Genomic DNA, 22,998 nt, shown 5'->3' on the forward strand with positions numbered 1-22,998 from the left:
ACCCCCTCAAGTGCCATTTAACCATATTTCACTCGTAGATCATTGCTTGATCCAATAATACTATGGCACTGAAGCAAGCAGAGCCCTCAACTGGCAGCAAGCCAGAGTTGCCACTGCCTGCAAGACGATGTGGGGGAGAAGGGGAGCTTTTACTCCATCTAATTGAAGGACAAGCTATTGGTTACAATTAGATTTAAAGAACGTAATACAAGCAAGAGATTGTGTGATTGACTGTGGGTAGGAAAAGATGGAAGGTTTTGAGGGATGAATGGTAGGATTTGGAGCGTACTCCACAGTAAGGCAGAACAAGAGTTTATAGAAAGCACATATTTCAGAAGTATGAAATCTGTGTGCAGGTAAGGATGTGTTAAGAAAGATATTTTAAAAAGAGCATATATTTCAGAATAATGCAATCCATGAATGCCACTATTCTTATTCTAGGTCCAGTGACAAAAAGCACATACCATTCCTTCCTCGCCATTTACAATCACTCTTCTCTCATATGCATTCTCTCATTCACCAAGACTATACCAAGGCAATATAATAAAAAGTTGATGGGGCAATTGAGCTTGAACCAGCTGCGCTGATCAATTTAAGGAAATAATGTACAAAAAAAAAAAAAAAAAAAAAAAAAAAAAAAAAAAAAAAAGGGGGGGGGGGGGGGGTTGGTGGAACAGTATCTGTTGCTGGAGGCCGTGCCGGGAAAGGACCCCATACCCCAAGTGTCCTGCAAAACATGTAATTCAACAGGTACACAACCACACTGCGCCGATTAAAACTGTCAAGAAAGACTCAATTTAATTAAAAGCGAACAGCCGACACGTCAAACATTTAACTTGGCTCAGATGTCACCCAATTGTGGTTAACAGGTGGTTGATTTTGTATTCATTATGTAACCTAATTTCAATCTGTTCTGGTCTTTCCCAACCCAATTATTACTCATGGTCACTTGCTTTTGATGTGACCTATTGGTATTCTTTGGATTGTTATGTTGCGTTAAACCAATGGGCGGACAACGTACATTCAACATTTTGTTTTTTGCCTTTGTTGGACTCCATGGTCACAAAAACGTTGGTCTTTCTGACCCTCATGCTCTTGATGTTTGTGCTCTGTGTGTTTCAATGATATAATGTGTTGCTATGTTAATTTATAAAGTGTAATAGTCCATTATATTTTTTTCTTTTTGCTATGTTTGCACAAACGCCTGGAAGACTGAGGTCAAAACACGTGTTGGCTGTTCTTTTTATTAAATTGAGTCTTTCTTGACAAACAGTAATAAGCGCAGTGTGCTTGTGTACTGTTGATAAATGGAGGCAATATGTGCAAAGTGAAAAGGTTACAAACGGCCACTAATGGCCATGGAGGTCATCAGAATGCCAGGCAACAATCTCACACACAAAAGATCAAAAGTGAGGCTTCTGAATAAACACAGCAACAATAAAGCATTCCAGCAGATGGTGGGAAATGGTAGATCCAACTGGCTGCAGAGTACCCATCTGTTGTCCCTTAATCCAATAGATTTCTAGTCGTTTTTTGTTCAAAGCTCAAACTTACTGGTTTGTTTTTAGAAAGCCCAGTTGTGTTCTTAGAAAAAATCAATATCATGCTAGTCATTTTCCCTCGTGATACTTACATTTGTGGTGTATGTTCGTGTCATCAGCTCCTCTCGCTCCCTCTCCTGTTGTTCATGTGTATACCGCCGGTGCTGGAAATTCCGCAACGCCGTCTGTAGGTGTTGGACATCATATTTCAGCTGGTCAACTCGACTACAGAAAACAGATGAGGGTGAAATGCATTTCTGGTAGACAGATTTTCATAGCACAGTGGCACCAATGGATATGTCATTTAATTTAGGTTATTCTTAGCATTTCTTTGAGTGATTGACAGTGAATGGTGCATTATACTTAGAATATCCTAAAAGCTCCCATACCCTCAATTGCCTGATCAAATATTACCATATTATTGCTTTCCTCATCAGTTTAGCTTGCTCCCGCCTACAGAGCGCTAACAGAGGGTGAACTCTGATGACCGCCTTGAGTTAAAGAAAAGAAACAAATATACTTCATATGTCTTGCGGACACACAGGCCATGGCAGCGTCAAGAGATTCTCATTCAAAGATCTAACAAGGCCATTATGGCCAAAACCCAAACCATACCTCACACTAACCGATCTACAAGAGGCTAAAACAATCACGCACATCCAGATACTTACCATAAGGGCCAAGAAAAGCCTTGCATAACTCTCAGCTGTATTAGGAGGTGAAAATGCCACTAGGGAGCCCCAGTCCCTAACCACTTTAATAATCAAGAGATACCCTGCAAAGCCCCAAACAATGTACACACTTGGATGGAAGATAAGCTGTCCAAACACAGTACAGCATACAGCCCGATTCTCCCGAAGCCCCCCCAACCCCTCCACCGGCCCTAGCAACATATATTGGGCCCAAGTCTTGCATTGCATCAACCAGTACTTTTCACTGGCATAGGCTGCTGACATACAGCAATCGGTCTGCACATCTATCAACACCACAAAGGGTTTAGGGGTGGTCAGCTGTGCCAGTCACCGTCCAACTTGCCCACCCGGATCTAAAATATGCCTTGTGTGATCACCACAATGCTCACGCATAGGTCCAAAAAATGCTGCACACAATCCCTTATGCATTGATGGCCAGCACTTGCCCACAACACGATACACCCCACATTTTGAGACTAGAGATGAGCCTTGGATAGACGCCAGCTTTTCTGAGACTGAAGCATTACACTATACAAAAGCTAGATCTGTCTAGGAGGCAAATATTCTGATCAAGAATGGTATCGGCTAAGATCAAAGGAATGTCACAGATAACTGAGCACTGCTTAAACAGATACTATCTTAGCTTAAACCAACAAACGGCACACACCAAACCAAGTCCACCCAAGGAGGCAACATTGGTTACCTTTTATGAGAATGGTCTCTGCTAAGTGTTCTGTGAAGGAAATTGCACCAAGCATAAAGACCAAACAAGTACTTGCGTGTATTCTACAGCAAGCGCAAGCTAGTGACCTACACAGATGATGCCCCCCGCCGTGCTCCCACATCAGTCTATTCACATTGCTTTAACATACATGATTCAGGTACTCACAAATCACAGACAAACATGGCTTAAACACCTTTGCCATTCCTAAAAGAACGTCCCAGGCAGTATATAGTGTAAGTATATGGCAGTACAAGCGCTTTGGATTAAGGCGCTATATAAATAACACATCATTATATGGAAAGACTGCCTACAGCAATGATGCCTGTCTAATGGTAAACCAACACGTTTTTTTTAACTCTATTCTTGTGCAAACTTCCTCAGCTATCCTGCCAGTTGGCAGACAGCCCACAATGTAACAGATGAGGTAACCTCTGACTTTTTTCTAGATTTCCTGGGTTTTGGACCCCTCATCCAGGCTTTATCCAAAAATTGAAAGAATTACATTGTTTTTTTGCACTCCGCCTGGACAGTCATGACTCGTACAGCAGGGTTTTGCATAGTGTCCCAGAGAAGGTACCCCTTTGTCAGTCATATGGTTAGGCTGCTGGTGTTTTTTGTGTAAAATTGCTTCCACCTTGTCAAGACCACATTACCTGGCTGGGGTTCATTTATTTTGTTCCCTCCTCCATCATTCACAAAATGAAGGTTGTCTGTTGCCTAGAAGACCTGAGCAGTCACATGACTATCCCTTGTCCCCCTCTATGTGCATGGGAGAAAGTGGACATGTTTGGCCACTTGATGCCTCTATTCCAGGAATGGAAAGCCTGACCACAGTTCCGAGGCATACATACATGCCTGTGTGGGATAGTATGGATTCCCTTCTATGTGTATATGATACCCGCTCGAGTACCTTGATTTGCTTAAGTGTCAGACATTGGGTGAACACCCCTCTGTATGAATGATGCTTGGAGTGTGGTTGGCAGCTGCGTTCACTCACTGTCTCCTGAGGGGGATAAAAGGAGCCCGCTTATCACTCTCACCTGATCTACTGCTGGAACTTTGGATCTGCACTCCTAGAAAGGTTTGCTGTGCGAGAAAGGGCCAAAAGCTCTACACGAGCATTCTGTGAAACTCCACCAAATCAGATGACAATGCCCATCCTCGTTGAAGACTAGGATGCCATGCTCCCTCGCACAGATCCTGTGCAGAAAACTGATCCTGTGCAGAAAACTGGACCAACTCCACTGCTAGAAGGCCCAGTCTCCCTGAAGCTTTTGAACGTGCCTGCATTGCTGGATCCTTTGCTGCTGGGCTCCTGGAGACTGTGCCATCCGAACCCTAGCTTCTTCATTCCAGGACATCAAGCAAGAGCCCTGGTTCCATCAATGAATCTGTGAACCTCCAGGGGCATGGGTGGCACTTTTCCCTTCAGCCACACCACAAACTGTTCTCCCTGTCCCCCCTAAATTCCCAGGCCCTTCTCAGATGCATTTCAGGGGGTGACTATTCAACAATCATAATGCCCAGGTGGGCATTCAATGCTGACTGCAGCATCTTTGTTTTTAAGTGGCACTGGCATGGACCCTCGACCCTGAAAAAGCTAAATCTTCAGCAATCCTCCATTCCAAGGGTATTGGGGCCCCTCCTGCAATGGTGTGTAGTCGCTGAGCCCTTGGTTGTAGCCAAATACTGTGCACAGTGACCGCCTCTGGAAATCATAAAACTGCCTGCTGCGGGACTGCTTCTAGGACACAGGATATTGCTCACCCGGCACTCTGGCACTGCTGCAGAGCACTTTCTTCATATGGATCTCCATCTGGGGGATCCCCTTTCTTCACAAAGGGTCTTTGGTGGTGTGAATGCCACCAGAACTCCAGAAACTGCTTCTTTGGAAATGTTCACAAATGGTAACTTTACGCAAACTCCAGATCAAATCCACATAACTGGTTATCCGTGGCCTCTTTAAAACTCTTCTTTCCCCTAGACAGGAAAAAGATTTTTGTCATCTAGGAAAGACTCCATCTTGACCGTTTGAGAGTTCTTGAAACTTGAACTCCTACCCAACAGTGTAGCAGCTTTTGTTTTATAAAGTTTACTTACCAATAGTGCAGAGATCGATCTCTTAACCTTTATTCTTACAAATAATATATTTGCATACAAATAGTGTATGGACATTGTCCCATTTGGTATTTGTAAAATAAATGTGTATTGTACTGGTTAAGGTCCATGCTCATAAGATTGGTCTGTTCCACCAAACAAACTGATTCGACAGCCTGGTGAAGCTGTGGGAGTTAGTGGCCACCTCGTGGGACACTGGAAAGCAGGTGTCTGCGACGGCAGTGGGGGCACAGTGGAGAGGTCCGCCGTACGTGGAGTGACTGGAGCGTGAAGCAAGGCTAGGCCTGCATCAGGGGCCCAGCCCTGTAGCCCGAGACATCAGGAGAGGAGCGTGGGCGGCCACGGAGTGACCTGGAAATCCAGGTAGGAGGAGATTACCAGCTGGAGGTAAGCTCCTGCTGGTGGAGACGAGCAGAGACCCCAAGGGGCATCTGTATTGTACCAAGGAGAGCGGGCCTGCACCCCGTGCCCCCTGGTCCATGAGCTGGAGAGAGTCTCTACAGAGGTTCCACTTTGCAGACCGGGACAGGGTCGGTTCACCCTGGGACCAACATGGAAGGGGAGCAGGCAGCCACGAAGTCAGATGTTGCGGCCCTTATGGAGGAGATCAAGGGAATCAGATCAGCCCTTGACCAGAGGTTGGACAACATGGATCAGAGACTCTCATGTGTGGAAAATCAGATCCAAGGGCTAGGGGCCCAACCACACCTCAGTGGACACCCTGGAACTCAAAACGGGGGTGAGGTTTTCGGAACTGGAGGGAGGCGGAGCCCACTCTCAAATTAGACAACAGAAAACAGGGAACGCCGCAACAACCCTACTTTTTTGGCTTCCCAGAAAAGGAGGGAGAAACAGAGGGCGACATTAGGAGAGCCATTAGGGAGGTACTCTTGGAGGGTCCAGGGGGGCCCTGCTCAGTGTTGGCGGGCTTCTACTACTACAAACAGAGAACAAGGATCCTTGAGAGGGCCATGAAGGCAGGCCTCGCCCCCTCCCCCATCTACTACGGTGGGGCCCAGGTCTCCATCTTCCAGGACCTATCGGCTCTCACCCTTACAAGGAGAAGAATGTGTGGACCACTAACCAGGTGGCCGACGGAGAAGGGGGTTCGTTACCGTTGGGGTTTTCTATTCTACCTCAAATTTGAGCATGATGACCAAAACTATCGGCTGGCAATGGAGAGAGACATCAGTCGAGTTTCAGATGAACTCATAGGGGACTCACGGCTCCGGGCAGTATGCTCGGTAGAGACCGCTGGACCTACGGCTCAGCCTGCAGGTGCCAGAAACAGATGCAAGATGTCGGGTGCCAGCAAATATAAAAAGCTGAACACCCCGCCTAGGGATCGTCGGGTCCCTCTGACCCGGGATTAGGCGTTGCTTTGAGGGGAGGGGTATCCCTGAAGAGGGAGTGGGGTAAAGGTTTTTTTGGTTGCGTGTAATGAGTGGGAGGGTAGGAGGGGCTCAGACATGGTGAAGAGTTTTAGAAGGGAGTCCCGTTTCTGGACTTTTTTGGTGATCCTATCCTGGACGGAGGTGGGGCATGGTCAGGATTGGATGTCGGGGGGCCGGGGGGATGAGGGAGGGGTTGGGTAAGCTGAGGCTAAGCCATAGGGGTTTGACAAGGATGGTTCATTGTTTCAGGGTTAGCCCTTCATGGGGCGCAAATTGCTCAACTGTGTTTTTCGAGTTTCTCAGGGAGGGATGGTGCAAATGTGAGGCACGGGTACAGAGCCATGGCTTTGAGATGTGAACTTGTGATTGGCTCGCTCAATGTTTGGAGGGCTAAACCCGACTACCTAGTGATCATTGACCATGCAGGAATTCCGGAGAGCCAAATTGGATCTCATGATGGTACAAGAGACACATTGGCAGAGGGGCAGGGAGCCGTGTCTGTGCGGATGGCGGGTGATGGGGGTTTGTGGCCTCAGACCTGGAGAACAAAGGAGGGGTGGCAATCATTCTTTTGGCTTGGCCTGGTGGTGGACGAGGTACAGAGGGACCTGTGTGTGTGTGGGGTGGGGGTGGTATATGGGCTGTTCCTTTTTTTATAAAAAAAGGGATGCCTGAATGGTGAAAGGATCACAGTACGCTCGCTCTACGCACCCAACGTGGGCCAGGCAGATTTTTGGGAGGGTGTAAAAAAAACGAAGGCCACTAAACTGCGACTTTATAAAGCAAAGCTTAAGGCTATACTGTCAGGACACAGAAAATCAGCTGCTGGATTTATAACAAATAGCATGAGCACGGGGAAATAGACAAAATTCTGGCGTGGAAGCTACATGAGGAGAGGAAAAGAAGGTCGATTGGGACTATTAGTGGAGAAGGGGACAGGGAGGTGCATGATCCGGTGGGTATAGGGAAGGAATTTGCTAAATTCCACGAAGAGCTCCATTTGTCGGAATTTGCAGATAGCCACATTCCTGGATCCTCTGTCGCTGCCAGGAATACCTCTGGTGAGACTGAACGTTTCGGGGGAACATATTTCTGAACAGGAGATTGCACAGATAATCAAGAGAATGAAGTCAGGCAATGCTCCAGGGAGTGGCAGGTTCTTTGTGCTAGTCTATAAAAAAATTCAGATCCATGCTAGCCCCATACCTGGCTGCAGTATTAAATGCAGTGCTGTCAGGGGAACCCTTACAGACCCGAATGCTGGAGGCCACGATTGTCACAATACACAAGGAGGACAAAGAACCAGCAAGGTGTACCTCCTACCGTCCGATCTCGCCGTTAAATGATCTGAAGATCGTAGCTAAAATTCTAGGTTCCAGATTACAAGGTCTTCTTCCGTTCCCCAATCCATGGTGATCAAGTTGGCTTCATATAAGGCAGACAAGGTAGTGATAACTTTCAGAAGACTATTAACCTAATGTATCGGGCACAGACTCAGGGGAGTGATGCGTGCCAGATCGCCAGAGCCTCGAAAAAAAAGGCATTTGACAGGGTGGAATGGCCTTTGGTCATCGGGAGGTTGGGCCCCATACAAGGTTTCCTGAAATTGGTAGATGCCTTGTATATGCAGCCCACAGGTCAATAACATGCTATCTGATGCTTTTTGCCCGACACGCAGCACGAGACAGGGGTGTCCTCTGTCACCACTGCTGAATGCTCTCACAATGGAGCCACTAGCTGTCGCAATTAGAGCCAATCAGGGGATCAGTGGCATCCAGAGTGGAGAGGTGGAGATCAAACTGTGCCTGTTTGCAGAGGATATCCTAGAATATCTCACCGAAGTGGTCTCATCGCTTCCCAAACTCCTGGAACAAATAAGAGCTATAGACGCCTCTCAGGCCTTAAAATTAATGTAGACAAATCTAGCATTATTCCCATTGGTCTCTCGCTACTTGGGGATGAGGGTCGAACTAGGGGTAGTCCTCCCGAGAGACCTTTGAGGGATTGCCAAAGCTAACTCTGACCCAATACTGGTAAAGATCAATGAAGATCTCAAGAGGTGGGATCCCCTGACCGTCTTTTGCTATGGACGCACGATATCCGTGAAAATGAACATCCTCCTGTGCTTGCTCTATCTGTTCACCACCCTCCCTGGAGGCACCCGGCAGCTTTCTTTAGTGAGCTAAAGGGGGCACGGCCTAGATTTGTATGGCAGAATAAGACGCTGCGAGTGAAATGGGCCACCCTCATGCTCCTCCGTGAGCAGGGAGGTTTTGGTTCCTTGGACCTGTATTACAAAGCTGCACGAGTATTGCAGGAACATTCAAGGGAGGACCTGAGAACGTACTGGACTTATTTGGAAGACCTGGAAATGCACCCGCTGACAGTGAGGGATTACCTGTGGGCCCCCTTCAGGGATATCCCAGGGGTTGCAAGGGACCACCCCACGCTGGGTATTTTATGGGACCTTTGGAGAAATAGTGGAGTGAATAGGAACTTCTTGTCCTGGCCTTCGCTCATGTCTTCGAGGTGGGGCCTTCCATTCAATATGTCGAGGAAGGGGATGAGGTGCGCCCAGCAGTGGTCGGATAGGGGTCTGGAGAGAGGGGGTCAGTTGTTTGAGGAAGGCCACATTAGGAGGTACAGGAGGGCCCGGGTGGGAAAGGATCATGATCTTTGAGTACTTAAGGCTAAAAAGGGGTGTTCACAGACTTAGTGGTGCGCCCAGGTATCCAGGGACCTCACCCAGTTTGAGAAATGGTTGGACGGGTCTACCTCCCCGAACATCTCTCTTTCAAGCATATATAAATGATTGGTCTCTACCCCAGATGTAGGGAGCTATACATTTAAAAAAAAATAATAATAATTTAAAACAAAAAAAAGGTACTGGGTGGAACTCGCAGGGGAGGAGATCTGAGGAGGATTGGGTCACAAATTTTGGGGTAACTTTCCATGGCAATCTATTCACCTCCACCATGGAACACAATTACAAGATGCTACAGAGGTGGCATAGGGACCGGGTGAAGATCGAGAATGTTTGCCCCAGGGGATGTGGCTGGGTGGGTTTCCTCTCCCACATGTGGTGGGAGTGTCCCAGGATACGTATCTTTTGGCAGGAACTCTTAGCTGGATTAAGGACTATTTCGGGGTTCAGCTAAGCTGTTGAGGGTCCCGGCTAGAGACCGGGAGGGATACAGGTTGTCCAGGGTATGTGAGGCCATGCTAAGGGCTGGCAGACTGGCGATAGCACAAAACTGGCGGGGGGGGATGTTTGGGGGACACCCACAAAACTGGAATGGGAACGGAATCTTATGGAATGGAGACGATAACTGCCATTGTTAACGACTACATGGGATCCTTCCTGGAGGAGCAGGGTCCTCTGCTGGCTAAGATGGAGGGCAATAGAGCCTAACCAATGGGGATGGAGTATTCAGATGGTTATCATTAAATATGTCCTGAATGGGGGAGACAATCCATTCATCAACAGCTTTATTTAATGAACTTAATAACCATAAACAAACATATTTCGACATGAAATTCAAAAAAGCAGTACATCAAAATCACTTGGCAGATAAGTACTTACAATTAAGAACATATTCATTGTTTTACCCAACAAGCAGCTTAAAAACAAGTTGGTTCCTCTTCATCTGAGCATAAACCTAATATCTTGGCCTTTCTCATATGGATGTTTCCAGCCCAGCTCAGGTAGTTGCTTGTAGCAGAGATGGCCAATACATCTGCAATATCCAAACACTTAGCCATTGCTTCACTTAGTGACCTGCAGTCGCGATCTAAAAACAAGGGCTTCAAAAAACACTTCCTCAAGGGCTTAGTCACTGGGCAAAGCAATAGGTAATGCTGCAGTGTCATCGACCTCACCGCAGTGAATACATTTTGCGGGAACAGCATCATTCCATCGGTGCCAGAGAGGAGCCGTGGGCAGGACTCCAATGCAGAGCTTTAAATACACAGCCCATTCCCACCTGGAGGTGACTTATCCAGATACTCTTTGAAATCGACCCGTTTCTTAATAGCAAGGTATCGGGCCAGTTGCTCCGAGACCCCGGATTTCGCCAGGATATCACGCTGGCCCTTAGTCCCTGCTGCGCTCGTAATCGCTTCCTCAGACACAGATGTTATTGAAGAGGGGTTAGACCAATGCTCCAAGCCCAGCTGACCCCAATAACTTTTCACATGGATCACCCACTTCAAAGAGCTGCTCCCTTGTGGGATAAAACATCCATGACTGCTTCTTTATATTTGTGCAGATGGCTATTTGATCATAAACGGGCCCAGTAGAGCACTGGGCGCAATTTGCAGATGCACTCGAACCCTTCTAGACCAGTTTCCAATAGCACTGGAATGTTCGGGCAGTGGTGGGCAGTCCATGAATATTTCTCAGAAATGTGCTCTCCACCACTGCAAGGGGCTGAATCTCTGCTTGTCCCCAGAGCTCAGCCCCATACAGTGCTGCCTGGAATGCTTGTGCTTTATAAGCCTCCAACAAGACCCGTACCACCCCATTCCCATGCTCATTAGTGAATCTAGCAAGGGCCCCACTATACCTAACCAGCGTTAATATCTTCTCAACCTGCATTTTCCATCCACATGACGCCAAGACTCTCAAACCTAGGTAATCGCACGACTGGACTTGCACAATCGCAGCATACTCCAAAGAGTGTTAGAGCATTCTGCTTCTTCCTGGTGTTGGCATTAAAAATCATGGCCTTGGTTAGTAATTAGTAATGTTCAGGGAGAGCCTGTTCCTCTTGGTGAAAGCCACAAAGATCTCCAGACGTTTGCAGGCACTGGCAGGTGTTGGGAAGAGGAGTACTGCATCATCTGTAAACAACAGAGCTGGGAAGTTATCGACCGCTAGCGAATGGGCAGTCTGGGTGGCCAAGAGCCTCTTCAGGACTTCATTAATAAAGATACAGAACAGCTTGGGTGCCAAAACACACCATTGACAGACTCCCTTCGGTATGTCAATGCTGTGGGAAGTATTTCCATCAGCGCCTAAACGGACCACCGCAGAGTTCCCTGTATAAAGGCTCTGGATCGCTGACAGCAAAACAGTTGGAATGCCAAGCTCCTCAAGTATCTTCCAGAGACGTGCTCGGGGTACAGTGTCGAATGCAGTTTGTAAATCAACGAACACTGCATACACATTTGCCTTTCTAAGTACAGTGTATTTCTCACAAACCAGTCGGAGACCGTCCAGGTAGATTAAGAGTGCCCGGGCAAACACCCCCCACCCCCCAGAATCTAACAGGGAAATGGGTCTGAAATTAGCAGGCTCATCATGTGCCCCCTTTTTATGTATTGGGACAATTTCTGCCGAAGTCCAAGATTGCGGGACCTGTATGCTAGCCAGCACTACATTGAATAGTTCAGTCATATAAGATACCCATACCCTGGACTTGTTTCTGAAAAAGTTTCAGTATTCTGTCCGGGCCCGGCGCCTTATCTACCTTTTGGCGCATCAGTGTCAGCGCTACATGGGCATCAGTAACTATCAGTGGAGTGGGGAATTGATATTTTATTTGTATCGCGCTCGTACACAAGTGTTTTAGAGCACGACGAGGCAAGGGAGGGGAACAAGGAAGAAACAAAACAACAATCTTACTAGGCCCAGTGACATTGAGAACGCACAAGTGCAGGGGAGAGGGAAAGGGGAAAGTGCATGGGAGGGGTGGGGGAGGGTCGTGGAAAGTGCTGAGCAAAGGAATAAATAAATAAATACAAACAAACCAACAGACAGTGGTAGAGCAGCCTGCAAGTGGACAGTGAAAGGTTAAAGACAACAGACAGGGGGTGTCTGATAAGTGCAGAAAAAAAGGAGATGGAGGGGGAACTGTAGGGTTACAGATACAGACCCCAGTGCAAGGGATTGCCAGGAGGCAGTGCGGGTGGGTGGCAGGGTGAGCAGGCACCTGGGGCCGAAAGTCAGAGGGTAACCAGGTGGACGATGCAGAGGCAGAACAGATCAGCAGTGGAGAGGAGGAGCAAAGGTAGAAGCTAAGAGGAAGGTCTTGAGGTGCTTTGGGAACCAGAGATGGTTCTCCTCAAGTTTTAGAGTGGCAGAGAGGCTGTTCCAGAGGGAGGCCCCCTGCTGAAGACATATCTACCCCCAGCTCGTTTCTTAGAAAAACGACTGACCCTGAGGGAGTTGAGGTGGAGGAGCGAACTGCTCGGGGTGGGGTATTTACAAAGGGACAGCTGAAGATATTTTGGACCTAGGCCCCTGAAAGCCTTTTATTGCAATCCAAATGGTCTCGAATTGAATCCTTGCAGCCACTGGGAGCCAATGGAGAGATTTCAGGGATGGAGAGATACAAACCCAAGGCTTGCAGTCATGTTCTGGATAAGTTGTAAAGGACGGAGAGTAGAAGCTGGTAGATTTAGAAAGAGGCTGTTGCAATAATCCAAACTATAGAGAAACAGGGCTCGAGAGACAGTGAGCTTCTGGGGGAAGGAGAGGAAAGGAAGACTACTTCTGATGAGGTGCAGTAGAAAGTTTGACTTTTTAGAGACGTCAGAGATGTGGGCAGAGAAGGAAAGCGTGGAGTCAAAGATGACCCTGAAGTTCTTAGCCTCACAGGTGGGGGTAGGAGGAGGGCCAAGGAAGGCCGGCCAGAGAGCGACAGGAAATGAGGGTGTAGGTGTGCCGATGAGGAGAATCTCTGTCTTGCTGGCATTCAGGCAGAGATTGCTGGCGGCACACCAATTCTGAATGTCAGATAGGCAATCAGAGATGAGATAAGGAGAGGAGGTGGCCGAGGGAAGCCTGCAAACGAGTGGAGTGTCATCCACATGGCACTGAAATATTAGAGCAGAAAATTACAATGCAGCGGGCCAGAGTTTCCAGGTATTGGTTGAAAAGCCAGGGTGAGAGGTTAGACCCCTGGGCAACATCACAGGTAGAAAGGAAGATCGAGGAAAGAAGGACCCAAGTTGGACCTTGGTGGGTCGATCAGAGAGGAAAGAAGTCAGCCAGGCCAGAGCCTGATCAGTGATACCCAGGTTGTCACTGAGCAGGTTGAGCAGGATGATATGGTTGACAGTGTCGAAGGCAGAAGAGAGTAAGATAAGGACAGAGGGGATGTTAAGAGTCAAGGTTGGAGAGCAGATCTTCACGGATGTTCAGGAGAGAAGTTTCCGTGCTTCTGGCAGCTCTACAGCCAGACTGATGGTCGTGGGGACAACCAGCAGAATCAGAGTGAAGGTAAAGCTGCGAGATAGCCAGCTTTTCCAGGAGTTTTCCCAGAAAAGGAGTGATGGAGATCGGGTGATAGTTAGCCGGGCAAGAAGGATCGGCTATGGGTTTCTTGAGAAGAGCTCTTCAGAGGGGAGGGGATGGTTCCAGAGGTGACAGAGGTTGCAGAAATCAGCCAGGAAAGGAGCGAGGGTGTCAATGTGGTACTTGATGGTTTTGGAAGAGCAGGGAAGAACCTGTTTTGATGAGACTTTCATAAAATCAGACTTGTCTAGAGACCTCGTCAGGGGAGAAAAGAGGGAAGTCAGAGAAAGAGGGTGGGGAGGTGGCTGTAGGAGGGCCAGAGTTCACAAAAGGAGAGGGGAGAAGAGAGGGAGGTGACGAGAGGGTGGACAGGATATCCTGGGTTTTTTAGATGAAGTGAGAGGCAAGGGCCGTGCAAAGGGCCTGGGAGGCGACAGGAGAGGTAGAGACTGCAGCAGGGTTGGCCAGCTCCTTGCAGATTTTAAAGAGTTCGGCTGAGTTGATGCCGCAGAGACATAGGCTTGGTTGTGGGCTCTCTTCTTAGTGTGGACAGCGCCGGTATTGCCTTTGGAGCAGCCGGCAGGCCAGTTTGTTAGAGGATGAAAAAGAAGCCTTCCATTTCCTCTCAGCCACCCTACACTTTTAAGTGCATTTAAGTGTAGCTAGATCAGAGTTGTACCAAGAATTGCACTTGGCTTTGGGCTTCAAACGGATCGTCATGACAGGGGCAAGAGTATTAGAGATAGAAGAGTTGAGCATTGACAGGGCTCGGTCAAGATGTGAGCCTGCCAGAGGCTGGTGGGGGGGGGGCCTCGATGACACACGCTTTATGGCCCCGATGTCCGAGAAGGTAGGTGGCAATGTTGGGGTTGGCTTGGCCAGGGGGGGTGGTTGCGGAGGGGAGAGAGGGAGAGATGAGAAAAGAGGAGGGAGTGATCGCTGCTCCAGGAGAGAGGAGTGGTCAGAGGGATGGAGAGGGAAAGGTCAGAGGAGATCAAGACATCAAGTGTGTGCCATGCAGAGTGAGTCATCTCAGAGGGGAGCATAGAGAGGGAGAGGGAATCGCAGAGGTCACAGAAGAGTAGAGGAGGAACAAGGAGAGTCTAGATGGATATTGAGATCAGCAATAAGGAGGAGTTGAGTGGATGGGGCCAGGAGGCGGGAGGAGAGGTCCGCCCACTCAGAAATGCGGTTATCTGACCAGGAGGCCAGTAGATAGCTGAAGAGAGGAGGAGAAGAGAGGAGGAGAAGAGAGGCGAGGAGGAGAGGGGAGGAGGAGAAGAGAGGAGACCCCAGCTGGGGCAGCACATTCCCTGATGGTACACGACTCCATGAGTCCCACAATCCTCGCGATAAAGGTTACCATAGTATTCCGCCCATGTTGCTTCACGGATCAAGCCATGCTGCGGTCTATGGCTCCCTCGATGAGCGGCCCCCAACTTTGACCAGACGCCCTTTAAGTCCCTGCGACCAATTGCTTCCAGGAGTGCCTTCCACAGGTCATCATGCCACCCACTTTTCTTGTCATTCAACAACTTGTGATTTTTGCCTCTTACCCATCTAACCACAGCGGCCACTATGACCTGCCCCTTTGTCTCCTGGCACTATCATACCAGGGGTTTGCTTTCTCTTTAAAAATACGGGCTGCTTTAGCAGGTCTAGAGTAGTAAGCTCCCACCTGCGCTATGATTTCCTCGTGGAGTTTAATCAAGGGTGCGGCATCACTCGAATCCAAACTCGCAAAGGCCTCAAGGAGGGAAGAGATGTCAGCAGACACCAGTGGGAGTATTCCCTCCAGCTCCAAGCCACCCCACCTCAAATTCTTTCTGCCTCGCCGTGGACTTCAAGGGAGCATACTGTTCGCCCATATGCAGCTTGGCACCCTCCTAGCACCCTCCCAGAAGTGCTTTGTCACTGCCATACATAGGGGGTTGTGATCACTATCACCCTCTCAACCACTTCAAATGCACTGATAAATCTCCAACCCGCGAGATTAACAAACCTATAATCAATTTTACTTGAGGACCGGTCGTTATAAAAAATTGGGGGCAGCAGGCCAGTCCCCAGGAAATCGACGGTTACATGCCCCAAGATTGGCCGAGGCTAACATAATTGCCAATTCTTCTGCCGATTCGGGAGGGCCAGGCCCCAGAAGCTATCCTCCCGTCATGATATCTTCCAGAACACACATCAGCTCTATCTGTGCATTACGGTCCCCCATTACTAAAGTTTGTGGGTATCCGGTAAGACACACCCTCCAGGCCATGATTTTGTTTGAGATTCTTTCTACCAGTGCCACCCCCGCTCCCAGGGCCACCCCCGTTACAAAAATGAACAAGCAGCACTGATGTGCTGTCCAACAATGTTATGTCCAATGCCAAGACATCAGGCGAATGCATATCTATCACTGTTACTGTTTTAAATAAGGTCATATTGACCCAAGTCACCAGGCCCACACACAGACATTCCCTTGCTCCCTTAGATACTGGGATAGAAAGGGTTGCATACCCTTGCAAATGCGTAGGTTCGATGTCCCATGTTTCCTGGAGCAAATTCACATCAGACTCCCTGATAAATGTGCGACAGTCTTCGTCAATAAATTACTTGTTGACCTTGGCTATGTTCGAATAGAATTCCAACCCTGCTCAGGGTGCCCCGACATACTGTAGCCCAACCCCGATTCTCACTGAGCTGAACTAGGCGTTCTTGAATCCCAGGGATGTTGGGGACAAGGCATCCTAGTGATCCTTCTACATCTTTCTATGCCTCTGGAAATACTCTCAGTAGGGGGCCAAATACTGGGTGGCTGGGAAGAGTGTTGCTGTAGTCCTGGGTTACGATAGAGTCCGTTTAGCCATCCCAACTGTCACCTAGAGCCCCCCCACAGGGGGAGACTGGTGCCACCCAGGCCCCATTTAATGGACATTTTAATGGAAATCTGTAGGCGAGTCAGGGGTAGGGCCCACTGCTCCAATTTAAGGAGACCCTTGATGAGAGGAGCCCTTCACCCCGACTTTGATGGCGTCTGTCCCCTGTGGGCCTAATAGCCTCTCACATGAGACCAAGTCACTGTGGATCATTGACAGGCAACCCCTCCTATGCCTCAGCATTTTCTTCCCACATGAGCTCCAGGAATTTAAAAACATGAGTGCAGCCCTCACAGCCTATGCTAACCGTGTCCCCCACTCTTACAGTGTCACATCTGGGTCCCCCCCCATTAGGGGACAAGGGGGGGGGGGGGGGTGGCAACATAGTCAGGTACCTGCTAAAATGTGTAGCCATATCTTCTCCCAAGGTGGCCAAGATCTCGGTAGGGACCCCCTGGTGATACTGTATGTACTCTGCTGGGGTGCCGTCCCACTCGGCACTGGCGCCCTCCTTCACACTCTGGGGTGCTACCCTCCCCACTACACAATCCTGGCTTTTAAGCCAATTAGAGCAAACAGGAGGCGGGAGCCAGCCCGGAACAACTAAGGCCCATAATGAGGCCCCTCAGTCATTGATCCTCACCCCTCCATGAGAGACGACAGTGACGCAGAGCCTGCCCCTTGCTCAATCCACCATCTAAAGGCCTTGGACGTAAGGTTTGTCAATTTTCAAAACCACACGCAGTGCTTTTGGCATCCCTCCTTCATTTGATGTAAATTGGTGCCCTGCCTTTGCATCGCTTCACGGCCTCACAACATGCTCTGTGCTGACTGAATCTGCTGTTTTACATCCTTTGCTTGGACCCGCACCGCATTGCCCTTTGTTGTCGGGAGCTTCAAAAAATGGCAGAATCTTTGGCGCACTAAACTTGCTACCTGTGGCCTGGCCCTGCTCCCCTTCCCATTGGCTGCTCCTGGCTTTTAAGCCAATTAGAGCAACCGGGAGGCAGGAGTCGGCCCGGAACAACCAAGGCCCATAACGAAGGTCCCCGTCTGCTACCAGAACGCTACATGAGACTATTACCACAACCCAACCCTCCCTGAGGTTGACTCACTCAGCTATGAAATTGGACTACCAAGACTCACTCACCATGGGTTGGTTCCCTTCTTCAGACTGCCCCTTTTTCCCTTCTTGAGTGCTTCAATTGCTTCTCTCCTTGTTCTCAGTCCGTTATGCTCTCAAATGCACTTGTTTCTGCATTTCCCTCTAACTTCTGAATCATTCTGTGATTCTTTACCTACTGTGCTTTAGCATTTAACCTTGAAAGTCAAATGTAGGTGTGTATTGCATTTACCTTTGGCCATTGATTATAACTTGCTAGCCCAGTGACTATTCCATACCGCTGTACTTGCATTCTCCTCACACTGCCTCATCTCCTACTCACCCATGGCGCTTTCTGTTTCTCCTATCTATTCCAACTGCTTCTCTATCAACTATCCCTCCCTTCTAACTAAGTTTGGGAAGAAGTAGTTTAAAAAGGATATCTTGGCCTCCAACTCAAGTCTCCCTGTTGCTGATACCTATTCCAGCGCCTCTTCCAGACAGACATCCTCTGTCATTCCTTTGCCAGATCTATGGACCCCCATATGATCCATGTGCTCTGTCCTGTCTGCTCCTCTCCCATTAATGGTGGCACCCGCTGGGAAGTCCTCATGGATTCCATCGACTCTTCCAGAATCATCATTAATGTCTACTTAAATGGCACTGTCATGGTCCAAGGACCTCAGGCCAATCTCCTCTTCTATAGGCGGTTCCCTCGCCTCATCAACTTCCTTTCATCCCTGGCTGTCCCCCCCTCCCTTGGCTACCTTACCCTCTCTTCCCTCCTCATCAGCCCCACTTCAGGCTCCCTCCACACCTCCGCATGGCATACCTCTGATTTGTTCCCCTCCCGGAAGGTCTTTAAGGCTGGCAACCTTCATCTTGCCACCCTCAACCCTCGCTCTGCTGGCAAACACTCCTCTGACAACTGCCACCTCTTGGAAGATCTGGATGTCCCTGGTCTTACCCATACATGGGTCACGGCCAGCTCTGTCACAAGCTTTGACACTCTCCTCCGTGATGGCTACAAGATCCTCGCAGCACCCAGATCCACCGGGCCCGGAGGAGGATGTATCCCCGATCTTTCCTGAGTAGATTCCCGCCACTATCATTCCCACTCAGATTTACTCCTTCCTCCGTGATGGCTACAAGATCCTCGCAGCACCCAGATCCACCGGGCCCGGAGGAGGATGTAGCCCCGATCTTTCCTGAGTAGATTCCCGCCACTATCATTCCCACTCAGATTTACTCCTCTTTCAAATGCCTTGTCTGCAGGCTCTCTCTCTCTCCTAGACACTCTTACTGTTGCTACTCTCTACCGGCTCCCTGGTCAAATTACCTCTTCTCTCCGAGTGGGCAGACCTCTCCTCCTCCCTCCTGGCCTCAACCACTCAACTCCTCCTCCTTGGTGAACATCCATCTCGATTCTCCCTGTTCATATGTGCTCTTTTGCGACCTCTGCGATTCCCTGTCCCTCTCCATCCTCCCCTCTGGCCCGACTCACTCTGCAGGGGGAACACTTTCTCCTCTGGCCTCCCCCTCTCTACCTCGCCAACCACTCCTCTCTCTCTCTCCTGGAGTGACCACTGCCTCATCTAATCCCTGGAGTGACCACTGCCTCACCTCATAATATGCATCTCTCGCCCCCCACCCACCAATCCTACCCCAACATCGCCACCTACCTTCTCTGCCATCCAGCCCATGAAGCGTGTGTCAGTTGAGGCTTTCGCTGCCACCTTCAGCCCCGACCCCACCACTTCCGGCTGACTCACACCCGTACACAGCCCTGCCCTTCTCTACTCTTCTATTTCTGATACTCTTGATGCTCTTGCCCCGGTCACAAGGATCCGTTTGAAGTCCAAGGCCAAGTGCAATTCCTGGTACAACTCCAACCTAGCTACACTTAAACGTAAGTGTAGGGCGGCTGAGAGGAAATGGAGGGCTTCTTGTTCATCTCCTGACAAACTGGCCGGTCACCTGCTCCAAAGGAAATACTGACTCTGTCCTCACAAAGAAGAGTCTCTACATTAAAGCCCGTCTCTCTGCGGCATCTAACAACTCTGACAAACTCTTAAAATATCCAAGGAGCTGGCCAACCCTGCTGTAGTCTCTACCCCTCCCCTTGCCTCCCATGCTCTTTGCAATGTCCTTGCCTCTCACTTTATCTCAAAAACTCAGGACATCCAGTCCACCCAGGTTTGGATAGTGGCGTTATGATTTTTGAGGGTGTCTATGTCCGCCTCATAGTCACCGGTCAGGTGAATGATGACTCGTATGTCATCAGCATAATTAGTGTATGTGATGCCCAAGGCGTCCAGAATGCGGAATAGTGGCCTTGTGAACAGGTTGTAGAGGGTAGGAGAGATGCATGTGTCCTGAGGGACACTGCATTTAATGTTGTTAGTACGGGCACAGGTTGAGTCAGAGAAGACTCATGACTACCTTGCAGGAATGAGGTGATCCAAGCAATGGCTACGGGGGAGAAGTTGGCAGTGGATGAGAGATGGTGGCAAAGGGTAGTATGATCCACCAGGTCAAATGCTGCAGATAGATCCAGGAACAACAGGGATGCCAGCATCTCTGGAGTCGTCCAGTTGGTTCGTAAGGTCTAAAAGTGCCGTTTCGGTTCTGTGTCCTAGATGGAAACCAGACTGAGACCAAGCAGACTGTTCTCCTCAAGAAATTTCTAGACTTGCAGATAGGAAGCTGTGTCTAGAATTTTTAATAGGAATGGGACTGTGGTGATGGGCCTATAGTTCCCGTAACATGCCTCCTTGAGACCAGTAGGGACATGGCCTGACTGGAAGGAAGCATTAATAAAGGCTGCGATGAACAGATTTGGGGACGGGGCACAGTCTTTGATGAGTTCGCCGGGCAGGCATCCCCTTTGCAGGAGGAGGGTTTGATAGATTTGAGGAGAGCCGACCTCCTGTTCACTCGCTTGCCTAAAGGTAAAAGTAGGTAAGTCTCCATCAGTCCTGCCTTGTGCTTCAGAGATTTGGTGGCTGTGAGCCCGTTGGTGGGCAATGATTTTATCTTGCAAAGTGTGGAGTTCGTCAAGCCTGGCATTTTGTATTTTGTTACACCAGTCTTCGTTCTTGTGCAGAGAGGGTGGAGGGGGAGTGGCGTCTTTAGCTCCCGGAAGATGGCAAAGATTTCTCTGGTCCCCGATTTAGCATTTGCTATCCTACTATTAAACAAGGAGGCTTTTGCTTTCACAATGGCTACTTTATATTCTTTGGAGATAGCCTGAAAGGCTGCCTTGGAGGAGTCCGGACCCTCGCTCTGGCACTTGCTGATTGTTGCAACCTATCCTTTGCATCAGGATCCTTCCCCCTCCCCTCTTAAGCACCCCCTTGTGCATACTCTTCTAAAGAAACCCACAGCTGATCCTTCCTGTCTGGCTAACTATCACCCCATTTCCATTACTCCCTTCCTTGGTAAACTCCTGGAAAAACTGTCCATCTCTCAACTGAACCTTCATTCCTATTCTGTTGGCTCTCTCCATGACCACCAGTCTGGCTTCAGATCTGCCAGAAGCACGGAAACTGCTCTCCTGAACATCTGTGAAGATCTGCTCTCCAACCTGAACTCTAACATTCCCTCTGTCCTCATACTACTTGATCTCTCTTCTGCCTTCGACACGGTCAACCATATAACCCTGCTCAACCGTCTCCATGACAACCTGGGTATCATCGATCAGGCTCTGGCCTGGCTGACCTCTTTCCTCTCTGACCGACCCTCCAAGGTCCAACTTGGGTCCTTCCTATCATCCATCTCCCTCTCTACCTGTGGTGTTCCCCAGGGGTCTAAACTCTTGCCCTGGCTTTTCAACCAATACCTGGCAACTCTCGCCCACTGCATTGCCATTTACTGCTAAAGTTTTCAGTGCTACGCTGACAACAACTCATTTTCAGGCTGCCCTCGGCCACCTTCTTCCTCTCCTTCTCTCATCTCGGATTGCCTAACTGCCATTCAAGATTGGTGTGCCGCCAATGATCTTTGCCTAAATGCCAACAAGACTGAGATCCTCTTCATCATTACACCCTCACCATCCTTTCTCCTCACTCTCTGGCTAGCCTCCCTTGGACTACCTCCTACCCCTACCTGCAAGGCCAAGAACCTCAGGGTCATCTTTGACTCCACACTTCTCCGCCCACATTGCTGATGTCTTAAAAAGTCAAACTTCCTACTGCACCTCCTCATAGGTACTCTGCCTTTCCTCTCCTTCCCCCAGAAGCTAATCGTCTCCCAAGCTCTGGCTCTCTCCAGGGTGGGCTATTGTAACAGCCTCTTTCTAAATCTTCCTGACTCTACTCTCCGCCCTTTACAACTAATCCAGAACAGGACTGCAAGATTGTCCTTGGCCTCAAGCCCTGGGATCATATCTGTCCAGCTCTGAAATCCCTTCATTGGCTCCCAGTGGATGCAAGGATTACATTAAAAACCCTCTGCATTGTCCACAAGGCTTTCTGGGGCCTGGGTCCAAAATACCTTCAACTATCCCTCCGTAAATACCTCCCCTCTTGAGCTCTTTGCTCCTAACTCGCTCAGGGTGCGTTTTTCAAAAAAACGAGCTGGTGGTAGATCTGTCTTCGGCTGGGGCCTCCCTTTGGACAGACTCCCTGCCACTCTGAAACTTGAGGAGAACCATCTCCGGTTGCAGAAGCACCTCAAGACCTTCCTCTTTGCTTCTGCCTTCGTCCACCCTGTCCCTTGCTGATCCGTTTCTCTCTCTGCACTGTGCACCTGGCCACCCTCCGTCCTCCGGGCCCAGGTACCTGCTCACCCTGTCACCCTCCTGCACTGCCTACGGGCCACCCCTTGCACTGGGGTCTGTATCTGTACCCATACAGTCACTGAGTCCCTTTCTTTTCTTCTGCACTTATCAGACATAGGGTAACTGGGCGCTGGAGCAGAGGAAGTTACAGCATACAAGATGATAACAGTAAGTGCAGTTGACCGCGTTACATGATGGTTGGCAAAGAAAACGAGTACATTAAGTAGTGTGTCAGATAGCAGTGGGGTTCTTTTTGGTGAGCCGGGACTTTGTTTTGGCTCTGAAAGTCCAAAAGGAGGGTTCTGCTCCAAGGTTCAGCAGTATAGCGTTCCATTGTTTGGCAGCTAGGACCAGGAAGCTGGAACCGCCTGCTTTTTTTTAATATTTATTTATTTTTTTGGGAGAATTTGGGGATGGAAAGACAGTGAGAGTACAAAGTTCTAGTTGGTCTGATAGAGGTGTGTTTGATGAACGTGTCTGCCAGGTACTTGGGGGCGTCATTGGAGAGGCATTTGTGGACGATGACGAGGGATCGGAGAG

General features: G+C 49.2%; 1 protein-coding gene across 3 annotated transcripts in view; it reads right to left on the reverse strand.

Moving 5' to 3' along the window:
• Positions 1–22,998, reverse strand: part of GOSR2 (golgi SNAP receptor complex member 2) — a 176,073-nt gene that overhangs the window by 110,529 nt on the left and 42,546 nt on the right. For all 3 annotated transcript variants that reach the window (XM_069634156.1, XM_069634158.1, XM_069634157.1), the window contains exon 4: positions 1,634–1,766. In XM_069634156.1, the coding sequence (XP_069490257.1) occupies positions 1,634–1,766 (133 nt within the window). The remainder of the gene's footprint in view (positions 1–1,633; positions 1,767–22,998) is intronic.

Source organism: Ambystoma mexicanum, chromosome 13 (assembly GCF_040938575.1).
Source record: "Ambystoma mexicanum isolate Mex_15411 chromosome 13, UKY_AmexF1_1, whole genome shotgun sequence".
NCBI lineage: Eukaryota > Metazoa > Chordata > Amphibia > Caudata > Ambystomatidae > Ambystoma > Ambystoma mexicanum.